The 20,856-nt window shown below is 40.5% G+C and overlaps 1 protein-coding gene across 2 annotated transcripts in view; it reads right to left on the reverse strand.

Annotated features, from left to right (window-relative positions):
• Positions 1–20,856, reverse strand: part of CTTNBP2NL (CTTNBP2 N-terminal like) — a 69,032-nt gene that overhangs the window by 3,233 nt on the left and 44,943 nt on the right. The window contains exons 4-6 of one of the 2 annotated variants that reach the window (XM_012500587.2): positions 12,209–12,439; positions 6,762–6,869; positions 3,909–5,352 (exon numbers count right to left, since the gene is read on the reverse strand). In XM_012500587.2, coding sequence (XP_012356041.1) covers positions 3,909–5,352; positions 6,762–6,869; positions 12,209–12,439 — 1,783 coding nt within the window. Of the gene's footprint in view, positions 1–1,059; positions 5,353–6,761; positions 6,870–12,208; positions 12,440–20,856 lie in introns of those variants that run through there. The other variant, XM_003267983.3, reaches the window with a different exon arrangement.

Consider the following 20,856-nt stretch of genomic DNA (forward strand, 5'->3'; position numbering starts at 1 on the left):
TCAAGACAGACTAGCTGATGCAGCTAGTCTGCATCAGGATTGGAGGATCCAATCTCCAGAAATCTTTATTTTAGCAGGCTTCCCAGGTTATACTTACGCACAGTAAAGTTTGAGAACCACTACTCCAGTCTCCTTTCTCCTCCTTTATTTTTACTAATGAATTGGCCACTAATACACAAATGGTGGGTGGACAGGCTCTCATTTCTCAACTAGTTTTATAGAAATTAAATTAAAAATTATTCCTGTAGAACAATGCTCATTGCCCACTTCTGATTCATTAGGAAAACACATCCTATTTTGAAGCCAGCGTTTTGAAAGACATTTGAAGTTCCATTTTAAGGACTAAGCATCAGAAGCACTCCTTATGAATTCACACACACACACACACACACACAAACAAATTGACAAGGCAGCACTGCTGACAGGCTATTAAGGGAAACCGGATATGCTAGTATTTGTTGAAATGATCATTAATTTGCTTAAATGCTGGAAACTTCGGATATGTAAACATCCACACTGTTTGAACATTTTTTGTACATCAAAGGATTTTCAAGTGCTTCTGTCTGGCTTGCATTTGCTAACATTGCAGCAGCAACAGCACTGGAGTAGTTGAAAAGGGATGCATTAATCATTTGTAAAATGACAGAGCAGAACAAGATTATGCTTTCTTAAGCAGGAATACACGAGCCATGGATGGCTTCAGGGTCTTTGGATCCTATGAAGCCATCAAACAAATTTTGCATATAGGCATATTCATTTTTCTAGGGATAAACTCTATGCCTTTTCTAAGATTCTCGAAAAGGTCCAGAACCACCAAATAGTTTAAAAAATCACAGACTGGATTATTGTAAAGGCTTTTTCCAGCTCTAAGACTCTAAAGAAAATCAATGTCTTAGTTCCTTATGGAGTCTAACCTGGATGGGTCATTGACTTCATTTGTTTTGTCAAAGCCACAGTCAAGTGCTCCCTCTACACCACCCCCTCTTCCCAACAAAATATGCCCAAATTGTGCCATTTTTAACTTTGTACAAACAAGACTATTTTTCCCCCAAACAGCATGATTTAACTTGTTTTAATGTAGTCTGCTATAAAAATGAAGACTTCTGCATGGTATATTTGGCTTTACAAACGTTAATGCCTAGTTAATGCTTGTGTTATATGGTACACATCATTACAATCTGTTGGCCAGTAACAGCTTTTGCAACATGGGTTAATACTAAAATTGTGAATCATGGAACTTTTACTTAGCACACACACACACAATCTACAGCAAACTTAAATACTAATCTATAATACCTAACTGGGTTATTGGATCCATTGCAAGATTGTGCTTATTTATCTCAGAAGATAGGCAACTAGCAAAAATACACATTTCTTTTGCGTATCCCCACCCCCATATTACACTGTAAAAGAAATACATTATTCAGTGCACTTCCTAAGAAATAAACTTCCTATAGTATCTCTCTCTATATATATCTATCCCAAAACAAAGGAAGAGCACAACGCAACTTTTAAGATTACCATTTAAAGCAAAAGAGACAATAACTCTCTGGCACTGTAGCCTCCTCTCCAGTTTAGAAAGTTTAGCTATTTTATCAACACTATTCATTTTGGCTCTGCATAGGAATAAAGTTCAATGCATGATTGCCTTGGACAGTTTAAGATACCCCCTACATCATTTTGATAGACACCTTGGGGCATTAGTAGCATTTTTATTTTTCATGTATTTGCCTTTATCAAACTATAAGCTGTGGAGTTGCCAATATACTCCATTGTGATTTATACACTGATTTCCATCACCTGCCTTTTTACTATCAACTCTTATTAGATTAAAAGAAAATAGACTTAAATTATAGCAGGAGGTCAGGGCTGCTGGATAGATGTTGGCTTGGAGAATGTATGTGAAGACAGCAAGGCCTCTCCTGTATGGACACAAAATCATATAACCACTGTGTCTGAGCTGGGTTGTGGATAGTCTTATTTGGCAGAGGGGATAGTCATTATATTCTATGAACCTTGCCAGCTGTACTGGCCTACACAGTGTTGGAAAGTTTGGAGGCTTTTGTCCACATAGACTTGCTCTGATGAAAATGACAGAAGTTTCTAGAATGAAAGAGGTTGCAACTTGGCAGCTTGCAAGCTAAATCCAGCTGCAGAAGTGTTTGTTTAACCAGCACCATTTAAACATTTTAAAATCAGTTCTTGATATTTAAAAATGAGAATGTTTCTCATGAAAATTTGGATTTCAAAAAATGTGAAGAACTGGTAATCCTGGTTTAGCATTCTTGCACAGCAGTAAGCAGATGGAGCTGAACAGATGCCCTTTTTAAATGGGGCTTGGGCACTTTAGTTTGCCTCAGCTCCCACTACTCCCAGCTGTTTTACATCGCTTGAGTGAGAGGCCTGTTTCATTTATATGTCCAGTTGAGTTTTGTGACAATGGGGTTAGTTTAGCTCTGCCTAATTATTTTTTTAATAGAGATGGGGTCTCACTATGTTGATGAGGCTGGTCTTGAACACCTGGTCTCAAGCGATCCTCCCATCTCAGCCTCCCAAAGTGATAGGATTACAGGCATGAGCCACTGTGCCTGGCCAGCTCTGCCTTTTTATGATACTGAAAATCTGGGCTTGATTTGGAATTTCCTCACCTTCCTGTGGACAAAATTCCTCCTTTGATTGCGTCCCAGCCACATCTAGTTGCTTCGGTAGGTAATCTTAATGTGCAGTTCTACTTGTCCTTTATGCTACATTGCAAACTCCAAAGATATAATCACACTAATATTTATGTGTTTAAGTGTGTGTGTATGTTAAACATGTAAAGGGGTAATGTATCTATACAGATATATGTATGCTTCCCATTTAAGCAAAAGTTAATTTGGTTTTACAGATACAGATACCAGGTTCTGGCAGCTTGGAGAATAAGTGTGCAATTTGGTAAAACTTGTATAATTCTGACTTATAATATTACAAAGAGTGAATTTCAAGTTATTGCTTTTTGATTACAGAATAAAAAATTCATTCTCTTGCAAAACTTTTATACAGAGTGAGTAACCATTTCCTATTCAAGTAACAGCAATCAGAATCAGAAGTTCCTTACACAACAGTAGATGCTTGAGACATTTTTTGAATGGAGATGTGATTTCATTCTGTTCAAGAACTTATGCAGGAAACTGGGAGTGACTTAATTTTTCGAAAGTACAAGAAAATCAGCACCCCAACTGCTTAGTGCTCAGGAGGGTTTCTCAAGGGCTCTATAAAGCTCAGCTTGTGGTGGGTTCACATCCACCTTTAGAAGGATTCCCATTCTACTTATGCAGCCTTGTTTCAGAACACAAAGCTTGTATTAAAACATTAAAAGAGGATTAAAAGCAGTGTTGGTTTTTAACATTCAGAATTCGCAGAGGATCTCATTTTCTGCAATTAAATGATCTATTTTGTGTTTTTTGCTGCAGAATCACATTCATATGGCAGTCATATTTCAGGCACTTTTAAAACATGTTCATCTGGAATAAAAATCTGCATGAACCACTTCTGCATAATTCAAAATGAGTGTTGAGTGATTCTAGTTCCCAAATAGATAGCAAATCACCACGTGGTGATTCGTTTTCTTCATCACAACATGACGGTGACTGCTGAGCTTGAGACATCTTTGAGGTGCCTTTCTGGCTTCAGTAAAAAGATGTGAGCCATAAAAATCCAAACTACTCAGTTTCTACTTAAAAAAATACAAAATGGTGAAATATACTAAATGTATTATACAGATGGTTTCAGCTACTATCAAAATAAATAACATAATCTGACTCAAAAGTCTGACTGAGCTTTTGAAGGAAATCTGATGGAATGTCAAACGTGGAGACTCCCTCCTAGGGACTAGCTGCTGGTAGGCAAAAGTAACTCAACATCCTTACCATTTGCTACAACAGTACTGGAAGAGCAGCTGCTGGCAAGGTCTTCTGTGGTGGTAAAAGAGGCTGCCTGGGTATGAGTTTTGGTCAATGGAGTGGTAGCAGATGGAGAAGGGGTGAGGCCAGGTTTTTTGGGTGGGATGGGTGGAGGGTTTCCTCTCTCAGCTCTGGGGATGGTTGGGGACTTGATTCCTGGAGACAGGGGGCTCAGGGGACTGGACACTTTCCCTGGAGTAGGTGAATGGCTTGTGTCACCTCTTGGATTGGCAGTGTTGGCCAGATTTCGATAGTCTGTGCCAAAGGGAGAGCTGTTGGGAGAGACTGGCTTGATTGGCCCTTGTTGGCTAGTGAATCTGGAGAGCACCTGAGTGACTGTGTTTCGGGCCAGCTGCTTGGCAGCAGAGTTGTCTATGAGGGTGGGGGATAAATCCCTGGACGGAGGGCTCTGTAGGCCACTGGCTTGTTGGTCCTGATCTGCTTGGGACTGAAATTTGTGCCGAGCTGCATGGAACCGTTGGTTGATCCCTACTTGGTAGGATGACTGGTAGCCAGGGCTGCTAGCTGATGACCCCAATAAACGCTTAGTGAGTACCGGCGAAGAGCAAGGAGAGGATGTTAGAGAGGAGGAGGCAGTGCTGCTGGGAGACAGTGAGCTCCCACTGGAAGGGAGGGGACTGGGCATTGGGACTGGAGTCTCAATCCCCACAGGACACCCACCGTTCTCCACTGGTTTCTCTTGGGCCAATGCCACAGATTTTTCCCGTGGAGGCACTTGGTTTTCTACATTGTTGCCTGCAGTCAGCTCCCTGGTAGTTTGTATTTCTGGGTCACAATGGCCATTGGTTTTTGCATATGAGCAAGCAGGAGTGGCAGGACCAGGCAGCCCAGTGTTTGTCATCTTGGCTATGTTGCTCCCGTGGGTTCTTTCTGCTGGAAAACTCTCTGTTTGGCAAAACACAGACATTAGCATGAGAGGCTCAGTTGCTGTGCCTTTGGACACGGTTACTGGTTTCTTCATTTGCTCATTAGGGCTACTGTGCTGGTGGGAAGCCTCTAGGTCCTTCACTATCTTCTTTAAACTTTCCATTTCTTCTTTCAGGGTTTTGGTCCGGTTCTCTTCTCGGTTCAGTTTTGCTCTCAGTTGTTCCCTTTCGATGTCAAACTCGGACAACTGCTTCTCTACCTGGGCCTCAGTCTGCAAGCCTCTCTTTCTCTCAGCTGCCAACTCTTCCTCCAGTTTACTCACCCGGCTCTTCTCCTTCTCCAATTTCAGGCTCAGCTCTCCTGCCTTCTGTCCTTCCTCGGCTGCCTTGTTGGTGGCTTTCTTGCACTCAAGCACTAGCATGGATGACAGCTGCTTGTGGCGGGAACGCTCCTCTTCCAGCTGACTAGAGAGCTTCTTCTGTTCTTTTTCAAACTTTTTCACTTGGGATTTTTCAAATTCCAACTAGAAAAAAAAAGAAAAGAGAGACATACTGACAAACTATGATCAAGTAGAGTGTCTTTGTTAGCTGTTCTCTGGTACACAGGATTAACATGCACATCACAGTGCTTAGATAAGTACTTCTGAAATTTTAGAACACCTAAAACAAAAAATGCACATGCTATGATTTAATCTTTCTTTGATGAGTTGGGAGGCACTTCTAGTTCCTGTACTGTCTTGGAGTGACTAGTGGGAATATGATGTATCTTTGTGTTTCACGTATGTGGAGGGCATCAGAACCAATCAAAACAAGATAGCAGAAAGCTGTATCAACCACATTTTGTGATGAATGTTGCTGAAAACAAAAAAGTTTCAGCAATAATTTTCTTGGGTCTTAGAAACAAACAAACACAAATAGTTGCAGTTGAATCATACTTTTTTTTTGAGACTGAGTTTCGCTCTTGTCTCCCAGGCTGGAGTGCAATGGTGCAATACTTGCTCACTGCAACCTCTGCCTCCTGGGTTCAAGCGATTCTCCTGCCTCAGCCTCCTGAGTAGCTGGGATAAGTCACGCACCACCGCACCCGCCTAATTTTGTATTTTTAGTAGAGACAGGGTTTTTCCATGGTGGTCAGGCTGGTCTCAAACTTCTGACCTTAGGTGATCCGCCCACCTCGGCCTCCAAAAGTGCTGGGATTACAGGCGTGAGCCACTGTGCCCAGCCTGAATCATATTTTTTACACAAATATAGTCTGTTTTAATTGTCTTCCCAACCCTATTTGAGGCAGAGACTCTGCATGAGACGGAAAGGGTTGAAGAAACTCAGTGTTTTTCAAACTCTGAGATCCATTAATGGATGGGGAAACAAACTGAGCCACGACTAGAACTTTAAAAAAATATATAAATAAAAAACATCAATGTGTACTGTAGCAGTAGGGGTTATATATGATTTCATGAGATTTTTGTTTCAGGCATATCTGTGTATGTCTACATATACTGGTTGTATATGCCTACATATACTGGTTGTATATGTCTACATATAGTGGTTGTGACATAAAATGTCACTTTTTACTGGGGGTTCTAAGTCAAAAGTTTGAGAGCTACAAGCGCTAAGTTACCATTCCCCAAAGAGTGTTCTATGGAACAATAATCCCACAGTGAGGGATCTATGCCAATAAAAGATTTTATAAAACCATGGATTTGCTAAACACAGAATACCCTATCTTGTTCTTGAAGACTCACAATGTGCTTCTGCATACTAAAGATCCTAACAAAGTTAGAAACCTGTTGAACTTTGCTTAATCCAGTAGTTCCTAAACTTATTTGACCACAAAGCCCCTTTTCTGAACAACACCAATTGGCATCCTGCAGAATAATCTTTGGGAAATGCTGTTCCAGGCAAATGCTACTGTGAATCCCTCTACCTTAATTACCTGTTGAGTCAGCCTCTCTCTTTCCTTCTCTAGCATGTAGGTGACATCATCTCCTTCAGCCGTATCCTGTGCATGCCGCTGCCTTTCTTCCTCAAGGTCTAGGATCACCTTTAAAGAATTTTTTAAATTTCATTTCCAAATATCAAGGAGTCACATTTATTAATACAACCAATAATAAGTGCCAAATCAGGTACCTAAGATAGTTCCACAGATCAAACAAACAAAAGAATAAATGAAACCCAGCAAGGGCTATCAAGGAGCACACTGCCTTACAGTGAAAGACATGAAAGCTCTGTGTTAAACAGTAAGATACTTACTTTACTTGAAGTATGTAGAGAATGATACGCAAACAGAGAGAAGAGAGCAACTAATTAGCTAGAGGGGTGGACGAGGTGTCGAGAATTAACAGGAATTCCAAGAAACTGCAGGCAGTTTGGTGTTACTAGGGGCCAGGTGTAGGTGATGGAGCAAGACAGGACCACAGAAACCTGAAAGCTGAGATTTTCCTCTCAATGCTCAAATCACCGGAGGCACCAAAGAAGGAGCCTGAAATTCAACATTTCAAATAGGTGACATTCTAAGTGTGCCTTAACTAATAATATACATTTTTATATAGTTAGATAAGAGGTGAATAGACTCTCTTGACTTCCTACTGCATGTAAAAAGGCTCAAATATACAGATCTTAAATGGAGATTTTTCATAAGGCCTTTAATTTAACCTGCCTACCCCTATTTCACTTATCCTGGTGCCAAAGGATTAAAACCAATTTTAAGGAGAAGACAAATATTTTTCGAGACAGGGTCTTGCTCTGTCACCCAGGCTGGACTGCAGTTGTGCAATCATGGCTCACTGCTGCCTCGGCCTCTCGAGCTCAAGCGATTCTCCCACCTCTCAGCCTCCCGAGTAGTTGGGACTACAGGTGTGCGCCACCACGCCCAGCTAAATTTTAGTATTTTTTGTAGAGATGGGGTTTTGCCATCTTGCCCAGGCTGGTCTCGAACTCCTGGGCTCAAGTGATCCACCTGCCTCAGCCTCCCAAAATGCTGGGATTACAGGTGTGAGCCATCACACATGGCCGAGAATACAAATTTAAAGAGACATTTTTCACATAATCCCATCTACAACTGCAAATATTCTGATTGCTTAGTAGCTTCTGCTCATGCTTCAGAAGTGCCTTGGCCCAGACCTCCAGGGTAGAGCACTCTTGTCCCAAAGGCCATTTCTTAGTCTTCTCACTAAAAATTTTTACGAGTGAAGAGAGAAAATTTTCTGGGACATGAAACCTCTCCATAAAAATAAAAATGAGCTCATGCCTGTAATCCCAGCACTTTTGGGAGGCAGAGGCAGGAGGATCGCTTGAGACCAGGAGTTTGAGACCAGCCATTTCCTTCTCCCTCTCCCTCCCCCTCCCACTCCCTCTTCCTTCCTTCCTTCCTTCCTTTTGGGGAGACAGGGTCTTACTCTCACCCAAGCTGGAATGCAGTGGCATCATCTTGGCTCACTGTAATCTTTGCCTCCTAGGCTCAAGTGATCCTCCCACCTCAGCCTCCTGAGCAGCTGAGACTACAGGCATACACCACTACGGCCTGCTGATTTTTTGTAGAAATGGGGTGTTGCCATGTTGCCCAGGCTGGTCTCAAACACCTGGACTCAAGTGGTCCTTCTGCCTCAGCTTCCCAAAGTGATGGGATTACAGGTGTGACCCACTGTGCCCAACCCAAAACCCCATTTCTACAAAAAAATACAAAAATTAGCCACGCATGGTGAGGTGTGCATGTAGTCTCAGCTACTCAGGGGGCTAAGGTGGGAGGATGACCTCAGCCCAGGGAGGTCGAGGTTGCAGTGAGCCATGATTATGCTGTTGCACTCCAGCCCAGGCAACAGAGTGAGACTTTGTCTCACAAAAAAAAAAAAAAAAAAAAAAAGAGGCCAGGAGTGGTGGCTCACGCCTGTAATTCCAGCACTTTGGGAGGCCAAAGTGGGCGGATCACCTGAGGTTGGGAGTTCGAGACCAGCCTGACCAACATGGAGAAACCGTGTCTCTACTAAAAATACAAAATTAGCCAGGCATGGTGGCACATGCCTATAATCCCAGCTACTCGGGAGGCTGAGGCAGGAGAATCGCTTGAACCCAGTAGGCAGAGGTTGCGGTGAGCCAAGATTGTGCCACTGCATTCCAGTCTGGGCAACAAGAGTGAAACTCCATCTCAAAAAAAAAAAAGAGAGACTGGTGCTGTGGTGTGTGCTTGTAGTCCCAGATACTAGGGAGGCTGAGGTGGATCACTGGAGCCCAAGAGTTCCAGGCTAAAGGGTGCTATGATCGCACCTGTTAATAGCCACTGTACTCCCGCCCAGGCAACACAGCAAGACCCTGTCTCTCAAAATAAAAGAAAGAAAAAAATTTGGTGCATTTCCTTTTTTTAATCTAATTTTTCAATTTAATAGAAAGACATGCTTTTGGCCAAAAGTGGTAAGTCATATCTTCTCCCTTTTGGGAGTCCTCTAAAATTACAGAAATGGAATAAAAAGACTAAAACCCTACAAAGGAGACAGCCTCTAGGAGAGAAGAAATTTTAATAATATTTTGAAGAAGAAAAGAGGCTGGAGGAGTGGTAACTACTTTAGTTTGAAGGAGGGAAGCTGTTTTGCCTTGCAGAGCCCCAAAGAGATGGAACCTGGAGGTGGCAGGTACTGCAGAGGAGAGGTGAAATGTAGAATAGAAAACAGGAGAACTGGCTCAAAGCCTGTTTGTGTGTGTGTGTGTGTGTGTGTGTGTGTGTGTGTGTGTGTGTGTGTGTGTTTGTTTTTTTTTTTTGAGACAGAGTCTTGCTCTGTCACCCAAGCTGGATTACAGTGGTGTGATCTCAGCTCACTGCAACCTCCACCTCCTGGGCTCAAACTATTCTCCTGCCTCAGCCTCCTGAGTAGCTGGGATTACAGGAACGCCATCATGCCTGGCTAATTTTTGTATTTTTAGCAGAGACGGGGTTTCACCATGTTGGCTGGCCTGGCCTCGAACTCCTGACCTCAAGTGATCTGCCTGTCTTGGCCTACCAAAGTGCTGGGATTACAGGCATGAGTCACTGTGTCTGGCCTTCAAAGCCTGTATTTTCAGAATTATTTGTCCCATCACCCTGATTCCTGCACACAGACCATCAGCATCTGGCCTCTGTCACATCTAGCATTCCCAAATCCTGAGTCTGTCACACTCAAGAAATAGTGTGACAGGCTCAGGATTTGGGAATAGTAGATGTGACAGAGAATGGTGGTGGGAAAAGAGGATTAAATTTGTTCTGGTAAGGGTTAAGGAGAGGAAAGGGAGGCGGGGTGTAAGATAACTAAATCTGCACCTATATAAAAGAAAGTAATATAAACATCTAAAATTGATAAAGCAAGAGAGAACAGTGCAGTATTTAGAAATATGGAGGTTAGCTACCGAAGTGAATGGCTAAAAGAAAAAACTGGTTGCCTGTGAATACTGGGGAGGATGGGGAATGAGAAGAGGTGGAATAGGAAACTCTGTTTTTCACTGTAAGCACAACGACCATGTAATTTATTATTCAAACTAGAACATTTCTGACAGTCAAAGGGAATATGGTTAATAACTAAGCCAAGGTGACAGGCATAAGCTGAGACTATGAGCACCCTAATTATAAACCTCTAGGTACTGTTTGATTTCTAACAAAGTTAGTGTTCTACTTTGATAAACCACTTAAACTTGAACCTGGGAGGTGGTGGTTGCAGTGAGCCGAGATTGTACCACTGCACTCCAGCCTGGGTGACAGAGTGAGACTTCACCTCAAAAAAAAAAAAAAAAAAAAGAACAGATAGGTACTTTGTTTCAAAAATTTAATATTCACTTAAAACATTTAGCACTGCAATACAGTATTAAGAAATTTTGAATTATTTTTAACTTCTTCCTCTCTCCAATCACCTAGGGCCACAAACTGTCCCTAGTACACCTTCCATGGGCATGAAAGCTAGCCCAACTAGCTTCAACACAACTCAGTCACCTCATGGATGAAGTGGAAATAAAGCCTGCCTATTAAACAAGAATGTTGTGAAGATTTTTAGAGGATTATGTAAAAGCCCCCCCCCATCCAATTTAGGCAACTAACTCCCACCCACTGATACCTTTTAAATTGGAGTGTAAATGTTTTCAGATTCTTCATTCTAACCAGAGGTTAAACATTTTTGGGTCTTGGGTAACTTGGAGAATCTGATTAAAGCTATGGAAAAAATACATTTCCTACAAAAATGCATAAACTCTGAACATTCTGTCTATTTTCTGGGGGACTGTGGAACATCTGAGGCCTATCCATGGTTAAGAAGTTCCACTCTGGCCTTTCATTTGGCTTCTGTGAAGGGAAAGAAAAGATCATGGGCAAGATCCAGAGCCTAGAAAATGTATCAGATGCAATTTAAGCAGATGGCTCCAATGCTGGTAACCATAAAAGTAAGGTCCACCAAATTTTGCAGCTGCTAACCCAATTTTTCTGATGAAAATGTTTCCTACCAACTGCACTGATAACTGCCTTGTTGGCATAAATTTAAACTGACAGTGTTTTAAAAATGAAGATTGTAGCCAAGCATCTTTTACAGGCCAAATTTGAGAAGTAAATGACAAGATGACAAGTTGGTGAATAAATTCACAAGCACTAGAATTCCAGTAAGATGAAGCAGAGGGAAGCACAGGTTTGCCTTCTTAGGGCTTGTTAGAAATGGAAACACACACACACACACACACACACACACACACATACACACACTCTTTACTAATAGGGTAGAACAGCTTTAAGGTAAATAATGTAAATAACCGTAAGGTTTGCCTTCCTAATTTAGGGCTTGTTAAATATGGAAACACACACACACACACACACACACACACACACACTCTTCACTAATAGAGTAGAACACCTTTAAGGTAAATATAACCTAGGGACTGTTTATGGTTTCTTGAGCAACAAAATGCAATGAAACTCAAAACTAGGAATAATAGGAATAAATGAAAATAATCTATTGGCTTCTGTGTTTATCCTCAGGTAAATTCTTCCTCTCCCTTGGATATAGCATGCCTCAAATACCTGTTAATCTTTTTATTTCTTAAGTAAGCAAACAGAGAACACTCCCTTCAGCTACAAGCTTGGCCAAACCCCAAAGTTTGAATAATCAAGAACTGAAAAAACATACAAAGTGTTTCGGAGTGATATATCAAGAAGGAATGCAGTCTTAAATAATGTGTCTGGCACATTCTCTAAACTTAACATTTGGAATAAGCTGTGTTTTCCTTTCTATCTCCCGGCTCTTACATAAACTAAGGGGCTTTTTGATACCCGTGAGATGTCCCAATTGAATTACTGTGAAAAACTGGCAGCTGACAAGAAAGTATCAGGCATAATTTATAAAGACTTCACAAAGATTTACACATCAACTGAGGTGAACCTACCTTTCGGTGCCTGCTCTCAGCAGCAGCCAGCTGGGACAGCATGCGCTCCTGCATGTTCTTGCACTGCTTCATCACCACCTTAAGAATAGAGAGTGGGTTTGTGCAGACTGGCTGCTTTTCGCCATCATTTTTCTCCTTCAGTGTTTCAAAATCTCTCTGTAGAGCCATTAAAGGATCACTGATGTTATATTTTCCATAGCGTTCTTCAATGAAAGTATCTCTGTGTTGGGCCTGGGAAAGAGGAAAAAAAAATAAGCATCTTACTTTTTAAAACTACTGAGGAAGGGGGATTTGCTATCCAGTGGTTACACATTAAAGGTTGTGGTATTAGTATAAATGTAACTTACTAATTACAAGTCAGATTGAGCCATCTAAAGAAACAGCATTAGAAAGGTGGCATGGTATATTAACAAGAACAAATACTTATAAAGCACTATGTATTAGACACTGTTTTAAATATTTATAGTCAGATTAACTTGTTTAAAATTTACAACCCTGTAAGGTAGTGCTATCATCTCGATTTCGCTGATGAGAAAACTATTCCTGGTTACTCGTCTAGCAAGCTGTCTGAATTGGGATTTAAACCCAGGCAGTCTGGCCCCAAAGTCTATGTCCTTAACCTCTGTGCTTAGTGACTCTGCTTGTATCTGCTTATGAATGCTTATATTACTAGCAGCAGGTACATCTTATTTTTTTCCGTGTTATGGCATTGGCATTTCTAAAACATGTTAAGCATAATTTTATGAGTTTATATATTTAGAGACCTAACAAAATGCCAGCAGATATATAAAGTGTGCAAAATATAAGTAGGATCACATTGCAATCTAGGACTACTTGTGATCTGTACATATGAACCATTACTCAGCTATTGATGGGTCAAGGAGGATGGAGGCACCTCACAACCAGACATACAGACAAAACCTCTTCCACCTGCTGCCAAATTCCACCCCCTCTTCTTGTCTCTGGTTGTTACTTTCCATTCTCTTTTCTCTTTCAAGGCTTGATGAGACTTGGGGATAACCATGTAAGAAAGGGATGCAGGCTGGTGCTTGGAGTCTGGTCAAGGGCGTTAGCCCTGGGTACCCAGTTGGGAGTATAAGGATCAGGAGGTGGATGGAAAGATATTCCTAGGCTTCCCTCTTTCCTTATCTCTGTAGGAAGAGCTTGAAGAACTCCATATGAGCATCATACATTACATGCACATTACTTTTTACTTATTACACAGATATTTAAAAGTTTCTTGAGATATTTTACAATGAAAAATGAAGTGTTAACACAGGGTTGAAGAAACTAAAAAAATCACAGCAAAGTACTATATAATTTAAGCTTTCGAATTAAATCTAGTTATGAAAATTACTATTATTTATCCATTTTTAAAACTATTTAATCAGTAGTCATGTTTTCTTAGCATTGCCATCCACAAATAGAAGCCTGTTTAAAAAGAAAGGGAAATTTGCAATTCAATGGCTATGTTTTAATTTAAAGGAAACTTTAAGAAAATAAAGCAAACATGGGGTTTCTATAACACAGAAGTATTTCAGTGCTGAAAATCTGAAGACTTCTTCTTCATTGACTGTACAATTTAGGCCCCAGGAATCACTTAGGCTTACGGTAAAATTTTATGTTGTTATCAGCTGGCAAATGTTCAAAGCAGTTAGAAGTTCTGGGTTTTACTTCTGGCTTGACTGCAGCCATCTTACTTTATGACATTACTGGAATATTTGGATGTTATCTGTATACTGGACATATGAAGAGAGAAATCCATTTCTTTAAGTTACGAATAACTATCTTTCTAGCCTTATTGTGTGTGTGTGTGTGTGTGTGTGTGTGTGTGTGTGTGTGTCTGTGTGTGAATTAAAGTGGGGGAGGTATAAAACACAGAGTCTAAGACGAAACCCTACTTTTTTTTTTTTTTGAGACAGAGTCTCACTCTGTTGCCCAGGCTGGAGTGCAGTGGCGCAATCTTGGCTCACTGCAAGCTCCACCTCTCGGGTTCACACCATTCTCCTGCCTCAGCCTCCCGAGTAGCTGGGACTACAGGCGCCTGCCACCACACCCAGCTAATTTTTGTATTTTTTTAATAGAGATGGGGTTTCACTGTGTTAGCTAGGATGATCTCGATCTCCCGACCTCGCGATCCGCCCGCCTCGGCCTCCCAAAGTGCTGGGATTACAGGCATGAGCCACCGCGCCCGGCTGAAACCCTACTTTTTTCAGCTCCAAGTTAAAAAGAAAATTCACAGTAAAATTTCAAAATAACCTCCAGTCCATTTAGGATGGAGAAAGAAAAGATCAACTCCAGAACCAGCCATTCTTCTTCTTATTTTAAAACATGGTGAATGGCCAGCCGCAGCAGCTCACGTCTGTAATCCCAGCACTTTGGGAGGCAGAGGCAGGAGAATCACTTGAACCCAGGAGTTTAAGACCAAACTGGGCAAAATAGGGAGACCTTGTCTCTACAAAAAAGAAAAAATTAGCTGGGCATGACGGCATGTGCCTGTAGCTCCAACTACTTGGGAGGCTGAAGCAGGAGGATTGGTTGAGCCTAGGATCTAGGCTGCTATGGGCTCTGATTATACCACTGCATTCCAGCCTGGTTAACAGTAGGAGAACCTGTTTCAAAAAATAAATAAATAAATAAAACATACTGAAAGTAAAACCAAAAAGCTAATTATATTTTAAAAGCAACAGTGCCAAACGACATGGGGCTCATCAATGTTTCCCTTTTACCATGTTTCTTTAAATTCAGCTATAAAAATCTGAAATTGATTACCTGTAACTCATTGAAAGTATCAATTTTTTTTTTTTTTTTTTTTTTGTTGAGACAGGGTCTGGCTCTGTCAACCAGGCTGCAGTGTAGTGGTGCGATTGCAGCTCACTGCAGCCTTGACCTCCTGGGCTCAAGTGATCCTTCCAACCTCAGCCTCTTGAGTAGCTGGGACTAAAGGCACACACCACCTCACCCAGCTATGTTTTTTTTTTTTCCACTTTTTTAGGCCATGTTTAGAAAAATAGAAAAGTTTATTAAAAGAAGCAAAAGAAAAAATAATCTCTTTATGCAGCTGAAATACTACTTTTCTAACTGTCATATTTCTTATTCATGATAGCCATTTCAGTATGGTTAGTGAAGGTAAAGGAATAATTATTGGCACTGTTGGTTTAGTGGGGCAAAAAGGAAATAGAAAAAGTAAGCCCAAATATTTTTAATAACCTTTTCCTTTTCAGAGCACCATGGAGAAAGTGGGATGGAAGAGTAGGAGCTGGGACTACAATTCATGACCTTTACATCAGATCTGCTGAGAAGCTGTCTCTCTGGTTTGAGTAGTATATAGTTAACTAATCCCCAAAATATGACTTTTAAAACCCACACTGTGATTACCCTGTATAATTAATAAGCACTACAGAGTTATGAGTAATAGACAAAGAACTTCTTTGGTGAGGTCTCAGCCTGAGAACAGTTGTTTGGCTGTCTGCTTTCTCTTGTAGTACTTCATAGTAATTCCATAATCACTTGCATAGTTATTACAAGTTGTATAATATAGACGGCTTCGCCTGTAAAGGAAAAGGATCTGTGAAATAACCTAAAGAAGACTCTTTGTTAGAGAGCGATTCTCTTAAGTACATTCTAATATGGGGTCAAATATAGGAAAGGTGAATTCAAAGTCTATATTTATTATATCAAACACTGGACTGGAACATGGAAGACAGAACATGGTATTCTTCAATTAACTTAATGATTCAGTCAGGTGAACTATATGGATTACAGGTTTAACAATATAAATAATAACAAAACCCCAAAACAGATATTAAGATTTGAAGAATGAAGAGATTTAATGGGGGTGTGTAATGATGATCTATTCCTGCATACCAATCACCCCCAAAGTAGGCAGCCTAAATAATAAACATTAAAAAAAAAATCTCACAGTTTTGGAGGGTCAGGAATCTGGGAGGGTAGCTTAGCTGGGTGGTTCTGGCTCAGGGTCTCATGAGGTTGCAATCAAACTGTTGGTCAGGGCTGTAGTCATCTGAAGCCATGACTGGGACTGGTGGACCCACTTCCATGCTTACTTACTCACATGACTGTTGGCATAGGCCTTGGCTCTTTACAAGTGCCAGCTTCCCACAAAGCAAGTGACCCCCAGACCCCTAAGAGAGACAGAGACCAAGATGGAAGTCCCAATGTCCTTTATAACCTAATCTTGGAAGTGACATACCATCATTTCTGATGTATTCTATCAGTCACACAGACCAACTCTGGTAAATTTGGGGGCAGACTACCCAAGGGTGTGAATATCAGGGGGTAGAGATCATTGGGAGCCATCTTGGAGGCTGGCTACAAGGTCAATGACTAGATGGGCTACCACTATCATTTATATCTCAGGTCAAATTTTAAAGACCAAACACCTATATTCAAAACTATCGAAGCTGGGTTTTAATATATTAATGATATTTCAGTTATTTTATAAGAAATTTTAAATGATCTTAGATTTGAGTTTTGGGGGGTTTAGTAATAAAAATAAAGTAAATTCAATTTTATTATTTTTAATTCAATAATAATGTGCACTTTAACCGAACAGAAATTCCTACATTGTCAGAAAACATGATGGTCTTTAATTTCAGACAACAGAAAAATAACTGGCTGGTTAGACAGATTCAATAATAGAGGGTATTATCACAGCAGTCAGAGCACACTAGTCATCTATTACTCATTTATTTTTACTATCGCAGGCTGAATGAAACACACCACTACTGAAAGCTTAAAATCAAATCACATAATCTTCTTAGAGTCGGCCATACTTGCTCTCCAAAAGTTTCAGCTGTGTTATTCCTAACTTCAAAAGGAAATATGAAGTAGTCATCTCCTCCCCACTTCCCAGTATAGTGTGTGTATATATTCCAATCTTAAAGTAGGAAATCAATTTCTTTTTATTTTTTGGCACCAACATGAAAAATGGTTCAAAATCCAATGGTGAAAAATTAAGGCTCATTTAATTGGAAGTTTATATTCAACTGTAAGGTTTTATTTTCAAGACTCAGGCTGGTCCCATAACTGGATTAGGATGTATTTTTGCCACTAAAGAGACAGTTCTGAAGCGATATTTTAAAAAGTAATTAGCAATATGAACATCACAGGTCTTCAAAGAAATCTGAATACTTCATGCCAGGGACCAGAACAAGAATATGATTCCAAGCATTTGGTTAATGCTACCAAAAGCATGTTAAAAGGAATCATTTTCACATGCACACTGAATCTATTTATTGTCAAGTAATTCACACTATAGATAAACTATAAGTAGTTTATAGCAACCTGAGCAACTGGAAATAAAGCAAACATTCTGGATAAAGATGACAACAATATTCTAAGAAAACACTTGTTCTGGAAATTCCTTTACAATTGCTGAACGAGAACTAGATTTTAATGTTTGATACTAATAAAAGAGCTGATTTAGCCTCATTTAAATTAAACTTTATTTTTTGGAAAATAGTAAAAACATTTAACATGACAGTAAAGAGAGAAAATTGTCATGATTTAAAAATATTTCAGGCCAGGTGCAGTGGCTCACACCTATAATCCCAGCACTCTGGGAGGCCAAGGCAGGCAGATCACTTGAGGTCAGGAGTTCAAGAACAGCCTGGCCAATGTGGTGCAACCCCGTCTCTACTGAAAATACAAAAATTAGCCAGGTGTGGTGACTCACAACTGTAATCCCAGCACTTTGGGAGGCCAAGGTGGGCAGATCACTTGAGGTGAGGAGTTCAAGACCAGCCTGGCCAACATGGTGAAACCCCATTTCTACTAAAAATACAAAAATTAGCTGGGCATGGTGGCGCACGCCTGTAATCCCAGCTACTCAGGAGGCTGACACACGAGAATCACTTGAACCTGGGAGGGGAAGGTTGCAGTGAGCCAAGGTCGTACCACTGCACTCCAGCCTGGGTAATAGAGTGAGACTCTGTCTCAAAAATATTTTAACTAACTGTGAAATAGAATGAACTTCAAATATTCCCTCTGGAGTCAACCTGCAACCACAAATATTTATAAAAGCAATTATTTACATAAGGACAGATGACCATTTATTATTGTTTGACTAAAGTGTACTAAATTCTATTCAAGACTAAAAATAGTTTAGTATAAATAGGTACAAGTGTGGCACTTCTAGCCATAGGCTGCTTGTTGATAGCATAAGGATATGAGTAAACAGGCTGGGCACGGTGGCTCATGCCTGTAATACCAGCACTTTGGAATGCTGAGGCAGGTGATCACCTGAAGTCAGAAGTTCCAGACCAGCCTGGCCAACATGGCAAAACCCCGTCTCTACTAAAAATACAAAAATTAGCTGGGCATGGTGGCGGGCACCTGTAATCCCAGCTACTTGGGAGGCTGAGGCAGGAGAATTGCTTGAACCTGGGAGGCGGAGGTTGTAGCGAGCTGAGATTGCTCCACTGCACTCCAGCCTGGGCGATAGAGCGAGACTCTGTCTCAAAAAAAAAAAAAAAAGAATATGAGTAAACAGCATAATGTAGCTGCTTCAACATTCAAATTCCAGAGTCCTGTGAAACGTTCTAAGGAAACTGAAATCAAATGTGTTGAGATTTTTTTTTTCTTTTTGTTCTTAGTTGTTCAGTGTAGGTAGGTGGTTGAAACAAATTATATGTACATTCTGGACTGAGTCCACAAGAATAACTTTTTGACATGGGGAAGAAAATGTGTTTAGGAATTCAACAAGTACTGAACATATTATTGAACTGGTAAAGGGAGAATGCTCTGAATATAAATTAAAATTTTAAAGTATAATTTAAAAATAATTTATTTTTGGCCAAGGCGGGAAGATCACCTGAAGTCAGGACCTTGAGACCAGTCTGGCCAACATGGTGAAACTCTGTTTCTACTAAAAATATAAAAATTAGCCAGGCAGGCCGGGCGCGGTGGCTCACGCTTGTAATCCCAGCACTTTGGGAGGCCGAGGCGGGCGGATCACGATGTCAGGAGATCGAGACTACGGTGAAACCCCGTCTCTACTAAAAATACAAAAAAAATTAGCCGGGCGTGGTGGCGGGCGCCTGTAGTCCCAGCTACTCGGAGAGGCTGAGGCAGGAGAATGGCGTGAACCCGGGAGGCGGAGCTTGCAGTGAGCCGAGATTGCACCACTGCACTCCAGCCTGGGCGACAGAGCGAGACTCCATCTCAAAAAAAAAAAAAAAATTAGCCAGGCATGGTGGCACATGCCTGTAGTCCCCACTCAGGTGGCTGAGGCAGGAGAACTGGTTGAACCTGGGAGGCAGAAGCTGCAGTGAGCCGAGATGGCGCCACTGCACTCCAGCCTGGGCGACAGAGTGAGACACTGTCTCAAAACAAAACAAAAACTAAAAAACGTTATTTTTTAGAGCACTTTTGGGTTCACTGCCAAATGCAGCAGAAGGTACAGAGATCTCCCATATATCCCCTGCCCCACAAAGGCACAGCCGCCCCCATTATCAGTATCATCACCAAAGTGGTACATTTGTTCCAACTGAAAAAAGTATTATTTTAAATGATACATTAGATACCAATCTCTTTTCTCAGGAGACCGTACATTTCTGAAAATACAATGAGAAGATGCATACCTTATACCATATACAAAAATAAAAATGCATCACAGACCTAAAGAGAAAACTGCAATAGGCAAAAGCATATGAAAATGTGCTTAAGTCATTAGGGATCAGGGAGGTGTAAGTTAAAAAAATAAGAAGATACCACTATACAGCCACTAGAATGGCTAATATTACAGACTGACAACATCAAATGTTGGAAGGAATGTAGAGTAAGTAGAACACTCACACATTGCTAGAGAGAGTATAAAATAGTACAGTTACTTTGGAAACTGATCTGGAAATTTCTCATAGTTAGACAAATCCTACCTGTAATTCTAGTTCTAAGTATTAAATATTAATCCAAAAGATATGAAAACACATTTCTACAAAAGAGTTTTATACAATTACCTATAGCAGCTTTATTCGTAATAGCCCCAAACTCGAAATAATCAGATATCAATCAACAGGAGAATAAACAGAATGTGGTATATTCATAAAATGGAATACTAGACAGCAATAAAAAGGAACAAAGTGCTGATACATACAGTGACACTGATGAACCTGAACATCATACTGAACAAAAAAAAGAGGCCAGGCATAAAAGAGTATGTTCCATGTGACTTTGTTTAGATGAAGTTGTGGAATAAACAAAACCGAACTATGGTAAACAAAAAATCAGAACAGTGGTTTCCTCTGGGGACGGGGATGATTGACTGGGAAGGGGCACAAGATCCTGGTGTGATAAGAATGTCCTGTGTCTTGATAGGAGTGTGGGTTATGTGGATGTGTGTATCTGTAAAAACACATTGAATTGAAATGTTTAAGATCTGTGCATTTCACTATATCCAAATTATACCTCCAGTTAAACAATGTAAAATGTAAATATATATAATAAAAGTTAAAAGGAAACAAGTTATATGTAGTATATGTTTTACATACAGTATTTCCAAAACAGATAGGAAGGTCAAATCAAAGTGTTTTTAACAATAATGACAGCAAAAACAACAGAGATGTTAACACTCCAGTGTTTATTGCCTGCTAAATACTGTGCTGAGTATTTTACATACCTAATCTATT

Source organism: Nomascus leucogenys, chromosome 12, assembly GCF_006542625.1.
Source record: "Nomascus leucogenys isolate Asia chromosome 12, Asia_NLE_v1, whole genome shotgun sequence".
Classification (NCBI taxonomy): domain Eukaryota; kingdom Metazoa; phylum Chordata; class Mammalia; order Primates; family Hylobatidae; genus Nomascus; species Nomascus leucogenys.